Source organism: Fringilla coelebs, assembly GCF_963513975.1.
Source record: "Fringilla coelebs genome assembly, chromosome: 20".
Taxonomy (NCBI): Eukaryota; Metazoa; Chordata; class Aves; order Passeriformes; family Fringillidae; genus Fringilla; species Fringilla coelebs.
The window spans coordinates 4719152-4733301 of NC_140046.1; the positions used below are offsets into that span (position 1 = coordinate 4719152).

Genomic DNA, 14150 nt, shown 5'->3' on the forward strand with positions numbered 1-14150 from the left:
GTGAGTGCCAGTCTCACCATGGAACAGAGCGATCACGCAGGCTCCCCGGGCAGTGATTCACAGCACTGGGGAGAGGCCTCAGACCCCGAGCTCTCTCCCCGAACCCCCCAAGGAATGCATAGTTCCCACTTGAACTCAGGACTTGGCTCCAAGCTCGGAAACAATCTTCAGAAATGAAGCCATGGCTCAAACACACACACACACACACACACACACACACATACAGAGCGAGCGGAGGCTCCCTCGCACACACGTGCACACCAGCTCCCTGCACACGCAGCCCTGCACACCAGCACAGCCAGGGGACACTTGTTTGCACATCTGGATGCACATTTGTGTGCCCAGCCCTGCTGCCAGCTGTGAGGCCAGGCGTACAAGGGTGTGTCCAGATGTGCTCACGAGCGTTGTCGCTCGCACACGCAGAGCGGCTCTTCCAGCAGCCCCAGCACCCCAGGGTTGGTCCCTCCTGGAGCTCTGGGGTCCCTTGGGCTCATCAGGATGGAGCAGCTGGAGTTCCCAACCACTTGGCAGCAGTTCAAGAGGTTCCAGTCAAGGTGAACAGGCTGGGAATCCACCTGGATTCCAAGCTCGTCTCGAGGCAGGACAGATGCGCAAAGCCAGATGGGTGAGGTGTTGAAAGGAGCGTGTTCCCTGCCAGGAGCACGGGGTGGTGGCTTCAATTGGGAAAACAGGCCTGGGATTTGTGTGGGAAATAGTGCCAGGGTGGGAACTGCCTGCTTCCTGTTCCCATGTGCAGCCCTGCAGTCAGAGGCAGGCAGTGCCACACGGGCAGGAGGCGCAGTGCCACGGGCCATCGCTGTGCTCGGAGATAGAGGAGCAGGATGCAGGAGTTCAGGGTTTCCTGACACCCCTGGGCACGGACGTGCTGTTGGCAGGGTACAGAGGGTGGGCTGGGGGGCACAGTGGTGCTCCCCAGGGTTTGGCAGGGCAGAGCCAGTCGCCCTCTCCAGTTACACTGCGGGGGTGAGGTGCCTGCGCTCTCGGGGCCGAACCAGGTGACCCACGGAGGTGGAGGGCAGCAAAGCTTTTCCAGACCTGCAGCCAAGTCCAGGAGCACAGGGACACTGCAGCAGCTGAACCCAGATTTCCTGAGCCAGCTCCCAGTGCCCCGGCCCTGAGGCCTTGGCAACTTGCGTGCTCCAGCAGCAGGTCACGGGAGCACCTTGTCCCATAGTAACTGTACCTCCTCTTCCTGTTTGAAGTGATAAACGAGCTGGATGGCCTGGCCAAGGGCCCAGAGATGGAGCACCGGGCTGCAGGCTATGCCCGCCAAGTGCAGGAGAGAGCCAGGAAGTCCATCGAGTTCCTGGAGGAGCGATTTGAGAGCAGGGACAACTGTTTGAGGGCTCTGACCAGCCGAGGCAACGAGCTGGAGTCCATCTCCTTCCGCAGTGAGGACACCACTGGCCAGCAGGTAAGGGGCATCGGGGAGCTCTTTGCCACCATCTCCTCTGGGAAAACGGGGACCCTGAGGTCCGTGAGCTCTGGCAGGGGGTGGCTCAGTGCCCCCACTTTGCAGGAGGCTGAGCAGGCCCTTGTGTGCCAGCCTGGGGCAGCCCTGCTCTCACTGAGCTGTGTTGAGGTGTCTCGAGGTGGTGCAGCAGTCAGGGTGGTGGGGGTGCAAAGTTTTCCCTGCCCAGGGTAACCTTGCCCTTTCTTTTCCAGGGAAACAATGACGACCTGATTCTGTCCTGCTGCCTCCACTATTGCAATGACAAGGCCAAGGATTTCATGCCCTCCAACAAAGGTGGGACATCCTTGCATCCTCTTTGTCCCTTCTCTGTGGCATTCCACAGACTCCTCCCATTTCTCTTTCATGGCCCTTGGATCTGTTCCCCCCTGCATTTTGCTTCTTTCAACACCAAGGTGCCACCTCCTGCCTCCGGTCTGCCCCAGGCTGTGGCCCTCCCACCTCATTGCCAAATGTCACCTCATGTCACCTTGGGGATGCCCCGGCCTGCGACAAACGCACCATAAACATCCACAGATCCGTTTTTTGTGGTGACAAAGGGCCAGAAAATGCCTCCTCCCCATGACCCCTGATGCCTTCTGTCCAGGACTCTTTTTCCTCTGCATTCCTGGTTGGCATCAGCCATGTGTGCTGGGACCAGACAGCCTCCAGGCTGTTGCCAGGGCGGCAGGGATGGGAATCACATCAGCAGCTGCCCAAGAAATCAACCCGCATTTGTCAGCACGAATTCTTAGCAGCTTAACTTGTCAGATTCACAGAGAAACCGTCACCAAATGTTTATGTGCAAATGATGCTGAATTTTGAAATCATGTGGATTATGGGGAATGGGGCCTGACAAGCTGACAGCCTCTGGTTTGTAACAAGGAGGCGCGTCACCAGCGCGGGGCAGAGGATGTTTATTGTTACACATTTCTTAAAGTGTCCGCGCAAAACCTCCCGCTCCCACTTGAGGCAGCTCTCAGTCCCTGGCCTGCCTTCCCACTGAGCCCCCAGTTCCCTTCCTTCCAGCACAGGCCAGCCAGGTGCTTGCCCGCCATCCCCAGCCCCAACACCGTGACCGTAGCCCGCGTTCCTGGCCACCCTCCCCTTCCCCTCGTCCTGCTGCTCCCTGCGCAGCCAATCTGGGCCCATGTTGGGCTCCCATAAACTCTGTTTTTTCCATTCCCGTCCTGGCTCGGAGGCACTGTGTTTCCTGTGCTCATAGGAACAGTACTCTGGTCACAGGACCCAGCTGCTTACACATACCCCATATGCTTCCCCTGCCTCGCACACACGTAAGCGTGGCTCCCACATCCCGGCCCGGCGCGTTGCGTGCGGGGCAGCTCATCCATCTGGGGGCAAGATCCCTTCGGTTCTTTCTCAGGCATCAACTCTCAGTGTCTGTCTGAGCCCCAGCCAGAAACGCCTCGGTGTCAGTGGCGACTCCAAAAAAGCTCCACAAAAAATAAGGGGTGGCTTTAGATCTTATAATGAGATCAACAGAATAATAGCACCAGCTTCCTGCTGGAGCCAGGGTCTCAGGCCGTCTTCCTGGCCTGGGTCAGGCGGGGACCTCCTCTTCCCAGCCTGTGGCCAGTCCACCACCCCTGTGGGCAGCAGGCAGTGATCACAAATCACCCCTGGGCAGCACAGAGAGGGGAGCAGATGGCCTTGGAGATGCAGGGCTGTGTCCGAGGCCCACCAGGAAGCTTGGCAAGGGGCAGGGAGCTGAGATCCGGGAGCAGGGAGGGTAGGGGAGCACCCCATGGGATGGGTGGAAGGCCCGGGGCAGGTCAGAGCCTCACTGTGCTCCGTGTGTGTGTCTCCTTGCAGACGATCCCATCCGTTTGCTCAGGGAAGTGGTTTTGCTGACGGACGACCGGAACCTGCGAGTCAAAGCGCTGACCCGCAACGTGCCGGTGCGGGACATCCCCACCTTCCTCAAGTGGGCTCAGGAGGGCTGAGGAGGCCAAGCGGGGCCCAGGGCCCCTGAGCGAGTCACGCAGCCCCTGACGGTGGGAGCCCGGCTCCAGCGGCCGCCTCGCCGCGCCGCCACCGCCGCCAGCCCACCACGAACAATAAACGCCACGTCTTCAACCCACCCCAGAATGGCCGTGCTGAGAAGGGCCCCCCGAGGGCAGACCAGCTGGGAAGGTCATTGCTGTGGATGGTTCACGTGGAGGCTGGGCCGTTGAGGGGCCCGCCAGCCTTTGGGCAGTGCCAGCGCGGAGCTGGAGAGCCCCGCTGGCGAGGGAAGCTTTGGGTGAGCCCTGTGCTGGATCACCAGCCTTTTGCTTGGTTTGCTTGGGTGCAGAGAGCTCGAGTCACGCCTTGGTGGCTCTTTGGGTTTGTAGGCTGCGTAGGGCAGAGATTGGGGACACGCCGGCACAGACTTTGGGATTGTTTAGTCCAGCCTGTACCCCTTGGAGAGGCCATGGATTTCAAGGGCAGGTTTCCCCCTGCCCCAGCCTATTTGTCCTGCATGGCCAGACAGCCCCAGGTCCCCATCCCCTTCCCCACCGTGTGCTGCCCCATGCAGGAGTGCTGCTTGCAGAGGGCTTTGTCCTCTCCGTGGTGCGGGGTTTGCTTGTTGAGTTTCATTTCTTTGGTGTAGGTTAGTTTTCAGGTGTGTGCCCTGCCTGCTTTGCTGGGGGAGGCTTTGAACACCCCCACAGATGCTTTGTCCCGATCCCCTGCCCACCCCAGCTGTTACTTGCCCCTCCCCTTCTCCCCCAAACCCCTTAGTCCTACCCTGCTACCTTTTAGGCACGCTTTTGACCTAGGGCTCAGTGTGAGGCTAACAAAATTCTCCAAGGACCCCAGGACCGGCTGTCCCATGGGTACTGTGTGTCCTCACATTGCCACAGGCCCCTCTTCCATGTGGGATCTGGCTCCTGCCTATGGCTGCCGAGTCAGGAAGAACCACAGAAATGCTCAGCCCCATTATTTGCCTAGCTGAGAGGGTCCATGGATGGAGCCATTGCCTCGTCCCTGGGTCACTTTGCACTTGGGGTTGGGGTGCTGCTAAGCCTTCCACACCCCACGTTGTCCCATCACCAAGTGTCCCATCCCCAGTGACACACCAGATACAGAAGCTAAGAGGGAGCATTAACCCCTGAACCAGAGCCCCTGGAGCTCTGTCAAGTCCCAGTCCCACAAGCCAGGGTGGGAGCAGCCCCAAGGCCACCCCTGGTCCCCGCTGGGGCGCTGCAGCCGCGGGAGGGACGTGTCAGAGGTGGCAGAGGAAGCAGCAGGACAGAGCCCAGCATTTTCCTTTCCTGTGTGGGTGGCTCGGACCCAGAGTCTGCATCAGGAAGCTCAGCCACCCCTGTGCCAGCCACCCCTGTGCCAGCCCCCAGCCCCAGGGGCAGGGCCAGCAGCAGGGCCAGAGCCTCGGCAGCGCGATGGACACGCGGGCTGTGCTGGATAACCTGGGCCAGAGCAGTGCCCGGCCCGGGGCACCGGGCACAGAGACTTTGGGGTGCCCACAGCTGCTGTGGGGCACACGGAGCCATTGGCACAGCACCCATGCCCCAATTCCTTGCCCACAGCCGTGCTGGCTGCCAGCTTTGCAGAGACTTTGCCTTCTCCTCCATGCCGGGTGTGTTTCAGTGTTTGTTTTCTTACGGCGCTGCCCCAGCGCTGCTTTCCGAGGCCCTTTCCAAGGTACCACCAGCCTGGAGGGCCCTGCAGCTCTGCCAGATGTGTCACAGGCTCGGCCGTGGGACAGTTTTGGTGCCACCAGACCAGGTGGCACAATGGCGAGCAGAGCTTGAGCACCTGGGGCCATCCCTGCCAGGCTGCTGGGAGCCCTTGTCTTGGGGCAGCGCCCGCGTTCGGGATGTTAAGTTGGTTTTAATAATTTTTAGTATTAAACATGTGTCAGTGCAGCGTGGTGTGTCATTTGTTGTCAGCCCGTGAGTTGCTGCTGAGGTTGGGGTGGGGGACACCAGGGAGGGGCAGCAGTGGGACACATTGTAAGGATGTCAACGGCTCTGTCCCACCTGCATGTGCTGCTGCCCCCAGCTGAGGGGGTCTGGGCTAACCAGATGCACAACAAAGCCACTTGGGTCCCCTCCCTGCGGCTCTGCACTCCCAGGTGACCCCCAGGGTCACTCCCAGCCGTGCACCAGCCAGGCCCCTCCCCAGAGAAGAACGCGAGGCCACGCGTGTTAATGTCACTTTATTGCTCATTCCGTTTCGACTATAGAAAAAAAAAGGGCGAGAAGCCCGTGTACAAATTGGACGTGATACAGGGGAGGCCGGGGCCCCGCTGGGCGCTGCCAGCTGTGCTTTGGGTGCTGCCACCACCGCCAGTCACCCCACGGCAGCTCCGGGGGACACTGCCGGCCCTGGGGGACCGGGACACCCCGGGAGGCTCGGGGGCAGCCGGGCAGGAGCGGCCAGCTCAGGCTAAGGCACAGTGGCTGCGAGGCCGGGGGCAGTCGCTGCTGGCGGCCGCCCGGAGCCTCGTGTGCAAAGGAGAGGAGGGGGCTCGGGAGGGGGGAGAAGCTTCACATTAGCCCCAACGGAGGGGTCAGGGCACGAGCCGGGGGGTTCCAGGCTGGGGGGACTTGGCCCACACCGAGCAGAAGGTGGGAGAGGGGCTGCGGTGGTGGCAGAAGGTGCCCGGGGGGGACTCGGCCCCAGGTCACATGCACCCCCGGGCTCTGCCCCACGGCCCCCTCCCGCAGCTCCTGCCCACCTCCCGTAGCTGACAAACCAGAGACCGCTTTGTCTTTGTCATGGACCCCCCGGCCCGGCCCGGCCGCGCTGGAGACGGGCGTCTTTGGCAAAAAATAAAAAAATAAAAAATAATCAAGGCGAGTGTGGCCGCCCGAGGGCGAATCCGCCGGGTCCCGGGGCTGGCCCGGGTGCCCCGGGCATCCCTGATGGCGAGGCAGGGCCCAGGGGCTCAGTCTGGGACAGGCCCTGCCCCACCTCCCAAAAACACGGGGAGCAGCCGGCTGAGACCCTGCGCTCGGGACGGGAGGTCAGTGCTTGCTTCGGGGCGAGGAGCGTCGCGATTCCCCGGCCTCCCCAGCATGGACGTGACCGCCGCTCCCCCGTCCCGCGCCTGCTGCTCAGACCGCACCGTCCCCCTCCGTCAGTCCGTTCCCAGCCCCCGGCGCGGCCCGGAGGTGCTCGGGCACACACCCCCGGCCCAGCGCTGGCCGCTCCCGCTCAGCACGGAGGCGTCGCTCCGGCCGCGACGGACGAACTACTCACGGCCCGCGGCGGTCGGGGAGGCACAGTCCGGGTCCCGTCGCGGCGAGGCCGAGCGCCGGCGGGTCCCACCGCGGGGCCGGAGCGACGCGGCGGCTGCCGAGGGCGTCCCCTGGCGCGGGGGCAGCCCTGAGGTAAGGAGCGGGCTCATGTCCTCCAAAGCCTCGGGGCGCAGCCCGGCCTCACAGCTTGTGCGTCGCTGCCGCCCGGTGCCGGGGTCCCGGCACCCCCCACGGCGAGGGGCGGAGGTGCCGCGGGGTCAGTCCCTGATTCATCGGCTTCTCCCGGGCAAGCCGGGGCGCTGCCCGAGGGACACGCCGTCCATCCATCCCGGAGCAGCTCTCATGGGACCTTCGCTACGAGCGAGTTCTCCGGGACCGTCGGCAGCGCCTGGGGACGAGCACCCATCACCTCTCGCCCCCCCCAGCTCCACACGGGGCAGCGAGGGGAGCCCAGCGGCCCCCCCAGCCCCCCGGCCAGGCCGGTGCTAGGGGGGCGAGTATCGCTCTATGGTCCGGGCGGCCTCGGTGTGGAGGTGTGGAGCCTGCGCCAGCACCTCGGCCGCCTTGTCCTGGCTCAGCCCCAGGTGCTCGGCCGTGAACTTGGCCAGGGGGTAGAGGCTCTCCATGGCCTTGGGGTCGCTGAGGAAGTGCGAGGTGTGGGACAGCAGCTCGGCCGCCTTCTCCTGCTTGAGCCCCAGCTGGTCGGCGGTGAGCCGGGCCATGGCATAGACGCTGTCGGGGAAGTCCAGCTTGGCTTTGCCGTCGGGGCCGGCCGCGTGCATCTTCATGTGGCTGATGAGGTTGCGCTGCTGGGCGAACTTCCCGCCGCACACCTGGCACTCGTAGGGCTTCTCGCCCGAGTGGATGCGCATGTGCTCGGTCAGGCGGTACTGGCGGGTGAAGCGCATCCCGCAGGCGTCGCAGGCGAAGGGCTTCAGGCCGAGGTGGCTGCGCATGTGGCGGGTCATGGTGCCGCGCTGCGTGAACTTCTTGCCGCAGATGGTGCAGGGGTAGGGGCGCGTCAGCCAGTGCGTCTTCTCGTGCTGCCGCAGCGTGGCCGGGTCCTTGTAGGACTTGTCGCAGGAGGAGCAGCGGTAAGGCCGCAAGATGTCACCCAGCCCCGGGCCACCTTTGTCCAGGAAGGGCACGGCCTGCTCGGCCGCCGCCTTGTGATAGAGCTCCTCTTCGTTGTGGGCCTCCACGTGGGCGTTCAGCTGCTCGGAGCTGGGGAAGCCCTTGCCGCAGGGGATGCAGACGTACAGGTTGTCGCCCAGGCTCTCCGGCTCGTAGCCCAGGTGGTTACAGTAGCGGTCCAGCGCGTCGCCGGGCGAGGGGCCCTCGCTGCTGCCCGTCTCCTCGCTCGTGCTGTTGTCGGGCTCCAGGTCGTTGCTCTCCACGCTGGGGTAGCGGGGCTGCGGTGCCGCAGGCGGCGATTCGGCCTTCTCCTCCCGCTCCAGCTCCTTCTCCGCCTCCCCCTCGTCCAGGTAGGGGCCCAGGGGCTCGTGCTTCATCCAGCGGTACATCAGCTCTCGCCCGTCCGCGCGGGGCAGCGGGGGCTCGGCGCAGGGCGGCGTGCTGCGGAAGGGGTCGGGGGCGTGGGGGTGCCCCCCCGGCTCACCGCCCGGCGGGGAGTCCTTGTAGGCAGCGGCGTGGCTGCCCAGGAGGCCGGCGCTGACGGGGGGGCTGTCGTGCCGTGGGGGCAGCGAGGGCTCGCGGGGCTCGCTGGGCAGCAGGCGGTCGGTGGGCAGGAGCTGGGCAGAGGGGCCGGTGGGGCTCTTCTTGGAGAGGTCGAGGCCGCAGGGCGGCGAGCAGTGGCGCTCGGGCGGGCACAGCCCGTGGGGGTGCAGCGGGGCGCCCTGGGCGGCCGAGGCGTACAGCTCCCCGCATTGCGTGTTGAGAGGCGCCGCCGGCTCCACGGGCGGCAGGTCCACGGGCCGCGGCGTCCCCGAGTAGCAAGCCTGGATGACCGGCGTGGCGGCCCGCAGCCCGCGGCCCAGCTTGTAGGGCGCGTAGCCCCCGCGCAGGTGGCAGTACTTGCCGCTGCGCTTCAGCTTCTTCTTGCAAAGGGCCACCAAGCCGGGGATCTGGAGGTAGCTGGCGGCAGCCAGCACAGCACCCAGGCTCTGCTCGCTGCCCGGCTCGCACTCGGCCAGGCGGCCGGTGTAGATGAAGTCGAGGATGAGGCGGAAGATGCCGGGGCTCACCATCTCATGGTCCAGGTTGAGCAGGTTGTCGTGGACCACCAGCGACTTGAGGTAGGCGCTGCTGGCGGCCAGGATGTTCTTGTGCGCACGGAAAAGCGCGTTCTGCACCACGATGATCACGTCGCACAGGAAGCCCTTGGTGCGCTGCGTGTTCAGCTGCAGCAGCAGCTGCCGCGAGTGGCTCGGCACCTCCATGGCGTCCAGCATCCCGCTCCTCGCCCGCCGCCCTGCAACACACCGGCCGCCCCGTCAGCGCCGTGCCCGGCCCCGCGTGCCCGCCGCGAGGAGCGGGGGGCTCGACGAGCGCGTCCGGGGCTTCACCCACGCGTGGGGTGGGCGGCGTGGGGGGGGCGGGTCTCAGCCCCACGCACCGCTGAGTCCCGGCCGCTCTGCGCGGCCGCCCGGCCGGTGCCACCGCTTATATGGGGGCTTGTTTCTCGGCGGGTCGGGGGGGCGGGAGGGGGGCGAAAACCCCCGGAGGGTTTTGGAGAAAGTGACATCACCCGCCGCCGCCGCCAGTGCCGCGCCCCGGCCCCGCCAGCCGTGGGATCCCGCGACCCCGCGCCCACCTGCCGCGGGAGAGCAGGGGGGGGACGCTCCGAGCCGGTGCCCGCCACCACCCGCCCGCCGATCCCCGCGCCCCGCCGCTGTCCCGCTCCCCGCCGCGCCTCCCCGCTTCTTATGCGCCCCGGTCCCGGGAGGCGGCCGGCCGGACCCCCCGGGCGCCCCCCGCCCCCGTTTCCTCTCCCCCCCTCGAGGTGAGCGGGGGGAAGGTTGGGGGTGTGGGGGGGAGCGGGACCTCCCCTCCCCGCCTCCGTCCCGGTGCCGGTGCCCCCCGCCCAGGTGCGTGAAGCCAAGAGCCCGCGGAGCTGCTTTTTCGGCCGATTTCCCCGCATTTCGGGGTGTTCCCCCCATCCTTTTACCTGGGCGTCCGGTGGCCTCCGCCAACCAGCTGAGGTCTCGGTGAACTCTCATGGCTCAGCCCCGGGGGGGCCGCCGCCGGTTGCTGCTCCCCTCCACCCTCCTCTTCCTCTGCTGCTTCTCTTCCTCCATACCCCGCGCTCCCGGCCGGTCCTACGGAACGGGAGGAGGAGGAAGAGGAGGAGGAGGTGGTTGTGGAAGAAGCAACAGCGGTTCCTCGGGGTTCCCGACGCCGCCAGCTCGGAGGTGAAACCCGGGCTGCGAACTCCCCCTGACCCCGGCCTGAACTCCGAGCAGCGCCGCTGGCTGTTAAAGGGACGGCGGGAGGTTTTCCTCCTCCCATCCCCGGGCGGGGCACCGACAAGCCGGGCCCCCCCTTTACACACCCCTCCCTCCCCATCCCGGTCTCCTCCTCCTCCTCCCAGCCCGGTTTTTCCCTCCTCCCGATCTTCTCCTGCCGCGCCCCGACCGCCCCCTCGGGGGTCTCGATCCTTAGGACATCGCTCTTTGCCCGGGGACAGCCCGGGTGGGGCCGGGAGCCCCGAAGAGGGGGGGACCCGGGGTGTCCCCGGGCAAAGGGCGATGCGTCCCCCCCGTCGGTACCGCTCGTAGGGCGCCATCTAGCGGCTCCCGGTGCGCTCCACCCCGCCCGTTACCGGAGGCGGCTCCTCCCCGCGCAGGTGGGACCCGACGGGGCGGACGGGGCCGGGGAGCGATAGAGCGGAGGGGTTTCGCTTGCCGCCCCGCCCGAGGGATGGGTGCTGATACGCAGAGCGGGGGGGCACCCCTCGCTTGGGAAGGCTGGAGCGGGTGGTAGCGTTCTGGGGTGCAGAGGGTGGAACGTCGTGTCCGATGAGTGAGGATGATGAGGGGAAGGGTTCTGGGGAGCAGGGAGGGCAGTCGGGCGCAATTTGCTGGTGAGGGGGGAGAGCAGAGAGCGGGAGGGGCGCGCAGCGCTGGCGCCCAGATGTGCGGTGGCGGTGGCGGTGGCTCGGGGTGGGCTGGGGGCTTGTGGTGCTTTGGGATGAGGAGGAGGGGGAGGCAGAGCCCCTTTCCCCCCGGCTTTATCCCTCCAGCCGTCGCTGAAAAAGCTGCTGGGCTTGGGGTGCAGCATGGGGTACCCCCCTTGGCGCGGGGGGAGCCGCCTCTAGCTTCACACTTTCACTTCTCCTTTCTCACAGCCGCAGCCTCTTGCACAACCTCCTGGTACAGCAAAGCACCGTGATGGGCTTCCCCAGGCCGGCTGCTAACCCTGGGGTGTCCCGCTGGCACCCCCTGACCTGAGCAGGGCACCCCGAGCAGTGCCTTCCCTCCCACTTGGGCTCTTGGGCTTTGACCCCATAACCCTGGTCCCCTGGTGAATGGGAGCCAATGTGGGGGCCCTGGTGCCTGGGACGGGGTTTGGCCAGCCCCGAATTTGGGACAAAAAGGGATGGGTGCTGGCAGGGAGGGTGCAGGCTGGTGGTAGCCCTTGCCCTCACAGCTCAGCATCGCTCACCTGGAACTGACCCTCAGATTCCCTTCGGATTCAGCGTGTCCCAGTTCACTACGGAAATGTCACCCTGGGGACCGGGACGGAGTGTCACTGCCCGCGGGCTCATCCCAGGCTCAGAAATTCCCCTCCCTGCTCCCCATGCTGGGCTCTTGCCCACAGGAAGCGCCGGGATCCTGGGAGCGGGACGTGGGCGACCCTCGTTAGAGCCGCGGTTTAATCCCAACTCCCCGGGCACTAATTTCTCCCCCCTCTCCCATTTTTTTTTTTTTTTTCCCTTCTTCAATTAACGGCTGGAAGTGTTTCAGGTTCTGGCAGCGAGCTCTGGACGTCGCTGTGAGCGATGGCTCCCGCGGGCTCCGTCCCGGTAATTTATGGGGCTGAGCTGCATAAATCACGGCAGCGAGCGGCTCCCAGACAGCTGCATCCCCCGGGGCCGGCCGGGACCCCGGGCTGCCCCAGCTACCTGCTGAGTGACGCCGAGCCTCGGGGGCAGCGGCCGAGGGAGGGAATGGAAAAACCCCTCGCCTTTTCCACCCTCCTTTGCAGCTCCTCTCCCATTCCCGGCCTCTCCCAGGAGCAGAGGGGCGGATCGGTGCCCGCAGGGGTTTGGGGCAGGTGGAGGGGGGGTTCTTGCACGAGTATCTCCCGTCCTGTCCTGCTCAGCCTTCTGGAGAGATCCTAACACAACAGCGTGAGCCGGCGTTCCGCACCCGGAGCTCTCAAACACTGCCGGGTGTCCCCAGGGAGCTGCAGCCCATGTCCAGCTCCGAGGGACATCGGGGACGGCCGGGCTGCAGGACCGCGGGAAGAGCCAGCGCCGGCGACCGGCAGCGCGCAGGGAAAGGGGCATTTTCGCCTCAATGTGCTGAGCAGATTGGAACCAGCTCTGGTTAAGTCATTGGCTCTGTTGGGAGGTCTGAGCTGGAGCGTTTCCCGCCTGTGCCCCCTCCCCACGATCAATCAAAGTTGCAGCAAATTAGCCCAGATGCTGGGAGATTCGGTTCAAATCCAGCTGTGGTTTGGATCGCGTTCGCATGCCTGGCTTCATGTGGGACCTGGGCTTTTGGACAGGATACAGCCCCCCGGTCTCTGCAGGGCCCTGTTTCCCAGCGCAGCCTCTCCCCAAAGCCCACACACATGTCTTCCATTACTGCCCTTGGCCAGCGGGGCCGCATCCGGCAGCGCCAGGAGCCTGCAGCCCCCGCTGGCAGCTCCAGCTCCGTTTTCCCGGCGGTGCCGGGGTAGAGCAGCCCCGAAAGTGCGCCCCTGTGTGTGCAGGGGGATGTGCGTCCGCTCCACCTGAGGGGCTGAGGCTGTGAAACTCATGACAGGGCTGAGCCCTGGGTCACCCCTGCCCGTCTCCTGAGCTGCTCCAGTGCCAAGCCCTGCCTGCTGTAAAGCAAGGCTGGGGCAGCCACGGGACCCTGCTGAGTTCTCCCAGTGTGTCCCCATCAGGAGAGGATCCCTGAAAGGCAGCAGGAAGGGCAGAGCTTCCCTGGCAGAGCACAGGCCCAGCCAGGGTGGCTGCTCTCTGCTGTGCTGCCTGGGTGGCATTGCTGGGGTGGACAATGGGAGCCATTCCCTGTGGGGTGATGCTCAAGTGGCTGGGGGGCCTCCTCTGTGGACCAAGGCTTGTTGGGGTAATAGGACCCCTTTCTTTTGGGGTGATACTGAGAGGACCCTTTTTTGCAGAGTGATACTCGGTCAGACAAGGGGCACCTATCCCCCCTGAAAGGTGATATTTCATGGAGCAGGGCAACCCTTCTTTGTGGAAGGATACCCAGGTGCACAAGAGACAGAGGCAAACAGCAGGAGCTGAGACTGGGAGAGACCTCAGGAAGTCATCCCCCACCCCAGCAGGGCCACCCAGGGTTGGATGCACAGGACCTTGCCCAGGTGGTTTTGGATATCTCCAAGGATGGTGATTCCAGCACCTCCCTGGGCAGCCCAGGCCAGCTCTCCCCTCCCAGTGTGGAAGGGCTCCTGATGGTGGGACTCGGTCTGTGCTGCCTGCCCCTGGTCCTGGCACTGGGCAGCAGGAGCTGGGTCTGGCTCTGCCCTCTCCACACCCTCCCTCCAGGGGTGTGCAGGCACTGACAGGTCCCTGGAGCCTTCTCTTCTCCAGCCAGTCCCAGCTCTCCGCCTCTCCTCATCGAGGAGATGCTCCAGCCTTTTACTCTTCTCACTGCTCCTTCCCTGGACTCTCTGCAGTATTTCCATGCTGGGAGCCCAGCACTGGACCCAGCACTCCAGGACTGAGCAGGGGGAAGGATCCTGTCACTGCTGCCAACCAACACAGACCAGGACACCATCCACCTCCTTCATCCCAGGGACACAGGGTCAGCTTTCTGTCCCCCAGGACCCCCAAGGTCTTTTCCACTGAACTGCTGTCCAGCTGGACAGTCCTGGGATATGCCAGAGCTCAGGGATCTTCCTCCCCCGGAGCAGGGCTTTGCAATTCCCCTTTCTGAACTGGGGGGCAATGGGATCCTTGTGGGGGGATGTTTGGGAAGACAAGGGCACCCACCCCTGTGAGCAGATGCTTTGTGGAGCAGTGGGACTCGTTCCTTGTGGGATGGTGCCTGATGGGGTGACAGGACCTGTCCCCTGCAGGTAGATGAGGATCTGTCCCTGTGGGTCAGAGTTTGGTGAGATAGTGGGACCCCTTTCCTTATGGGTGACGCTTCTTGGGGGCAATTTCCAGTCAAACAAGGGCACCCGTCCCGGCCAGGTGTTGTTTCCTGGGGCAGTGGCACCCCTTCCCTGTGGGAGGACACTCGATGGGGTGATGGAACCCCTTCTCTGCAGGCAGGTGATGATCTCATCCCTGT

General features: G+C 65.0%; 2 protein-coding genes across 3 annotated transcripts in view; one reads left to right on the forward strand and one right to left on the reverse strand.

Moving 5' to 3' along the window:
- SMG6 (SMG6 nonsense mediated mRNA decay factor) overlaps nt 1-5331 on the forward strand; it is a 105778-nt gene extending 100447 nt beyond the window's left edge. For both annotated transcript variants that reach the window (XM_084219136.1, XM_084219137.1), the window contains exons 17-19: nt 1224-1435; nt 1687-1768; nt 3305-5331. In XM_084219136.1, coding sequence (XP_084075262.1) covers nt 1224-1435; nt 1687-1768; nt 3305-3435 — 425 coding nt within the window. In that variant the 3' untranslated portion in view covers nt 3436-5331. The remainder of the gene's footprint in view (nt 1-1223; nt 1436-1686; nt 1769-3304) is intronic.
- Nucleotides 5332-7050: 1719 nt separating this feature from the next.
- Nucleotides 7051-10100, reverse strand: HIC1 (HIC ZBTB transcriptional repressor 1). The gene is made up of 2 exons (XM_084218908.1): nt 9827-10100; nt 7051-9130 (listed from the first exon to the last, which is right to left on the reverse strand). Exons 1-2 carry the CDS (start codon nt 9876-9878, stop codon nt 7185-7187), a joined length of 1998 nt encoding a protein of 665 aa, XP_084075034.1. The 5' UTR covers nt 9879-10100; the 3' UTR covers nt 7051-7184.
- Between the last annotated feature and the right edge of the window lie 4050 nt (nt 10101-14150).

Coding starts and splice junctions, on each gene's coding strand:
- HIC1 (XM_084218908.1), bottom strand. CDS start 9,878: ATGAGAGTTCACCGAGACCTCAGCTGGTTGGCGGAGGCCACCGGACGC. Junction 9,131..9,826: donor GGAGGCCACCGGACGCCCAG/GTAAAAGGATGG, acceptor GGTGTGTTGCAG/GGCGGCGGGCGAGGAGCGGG.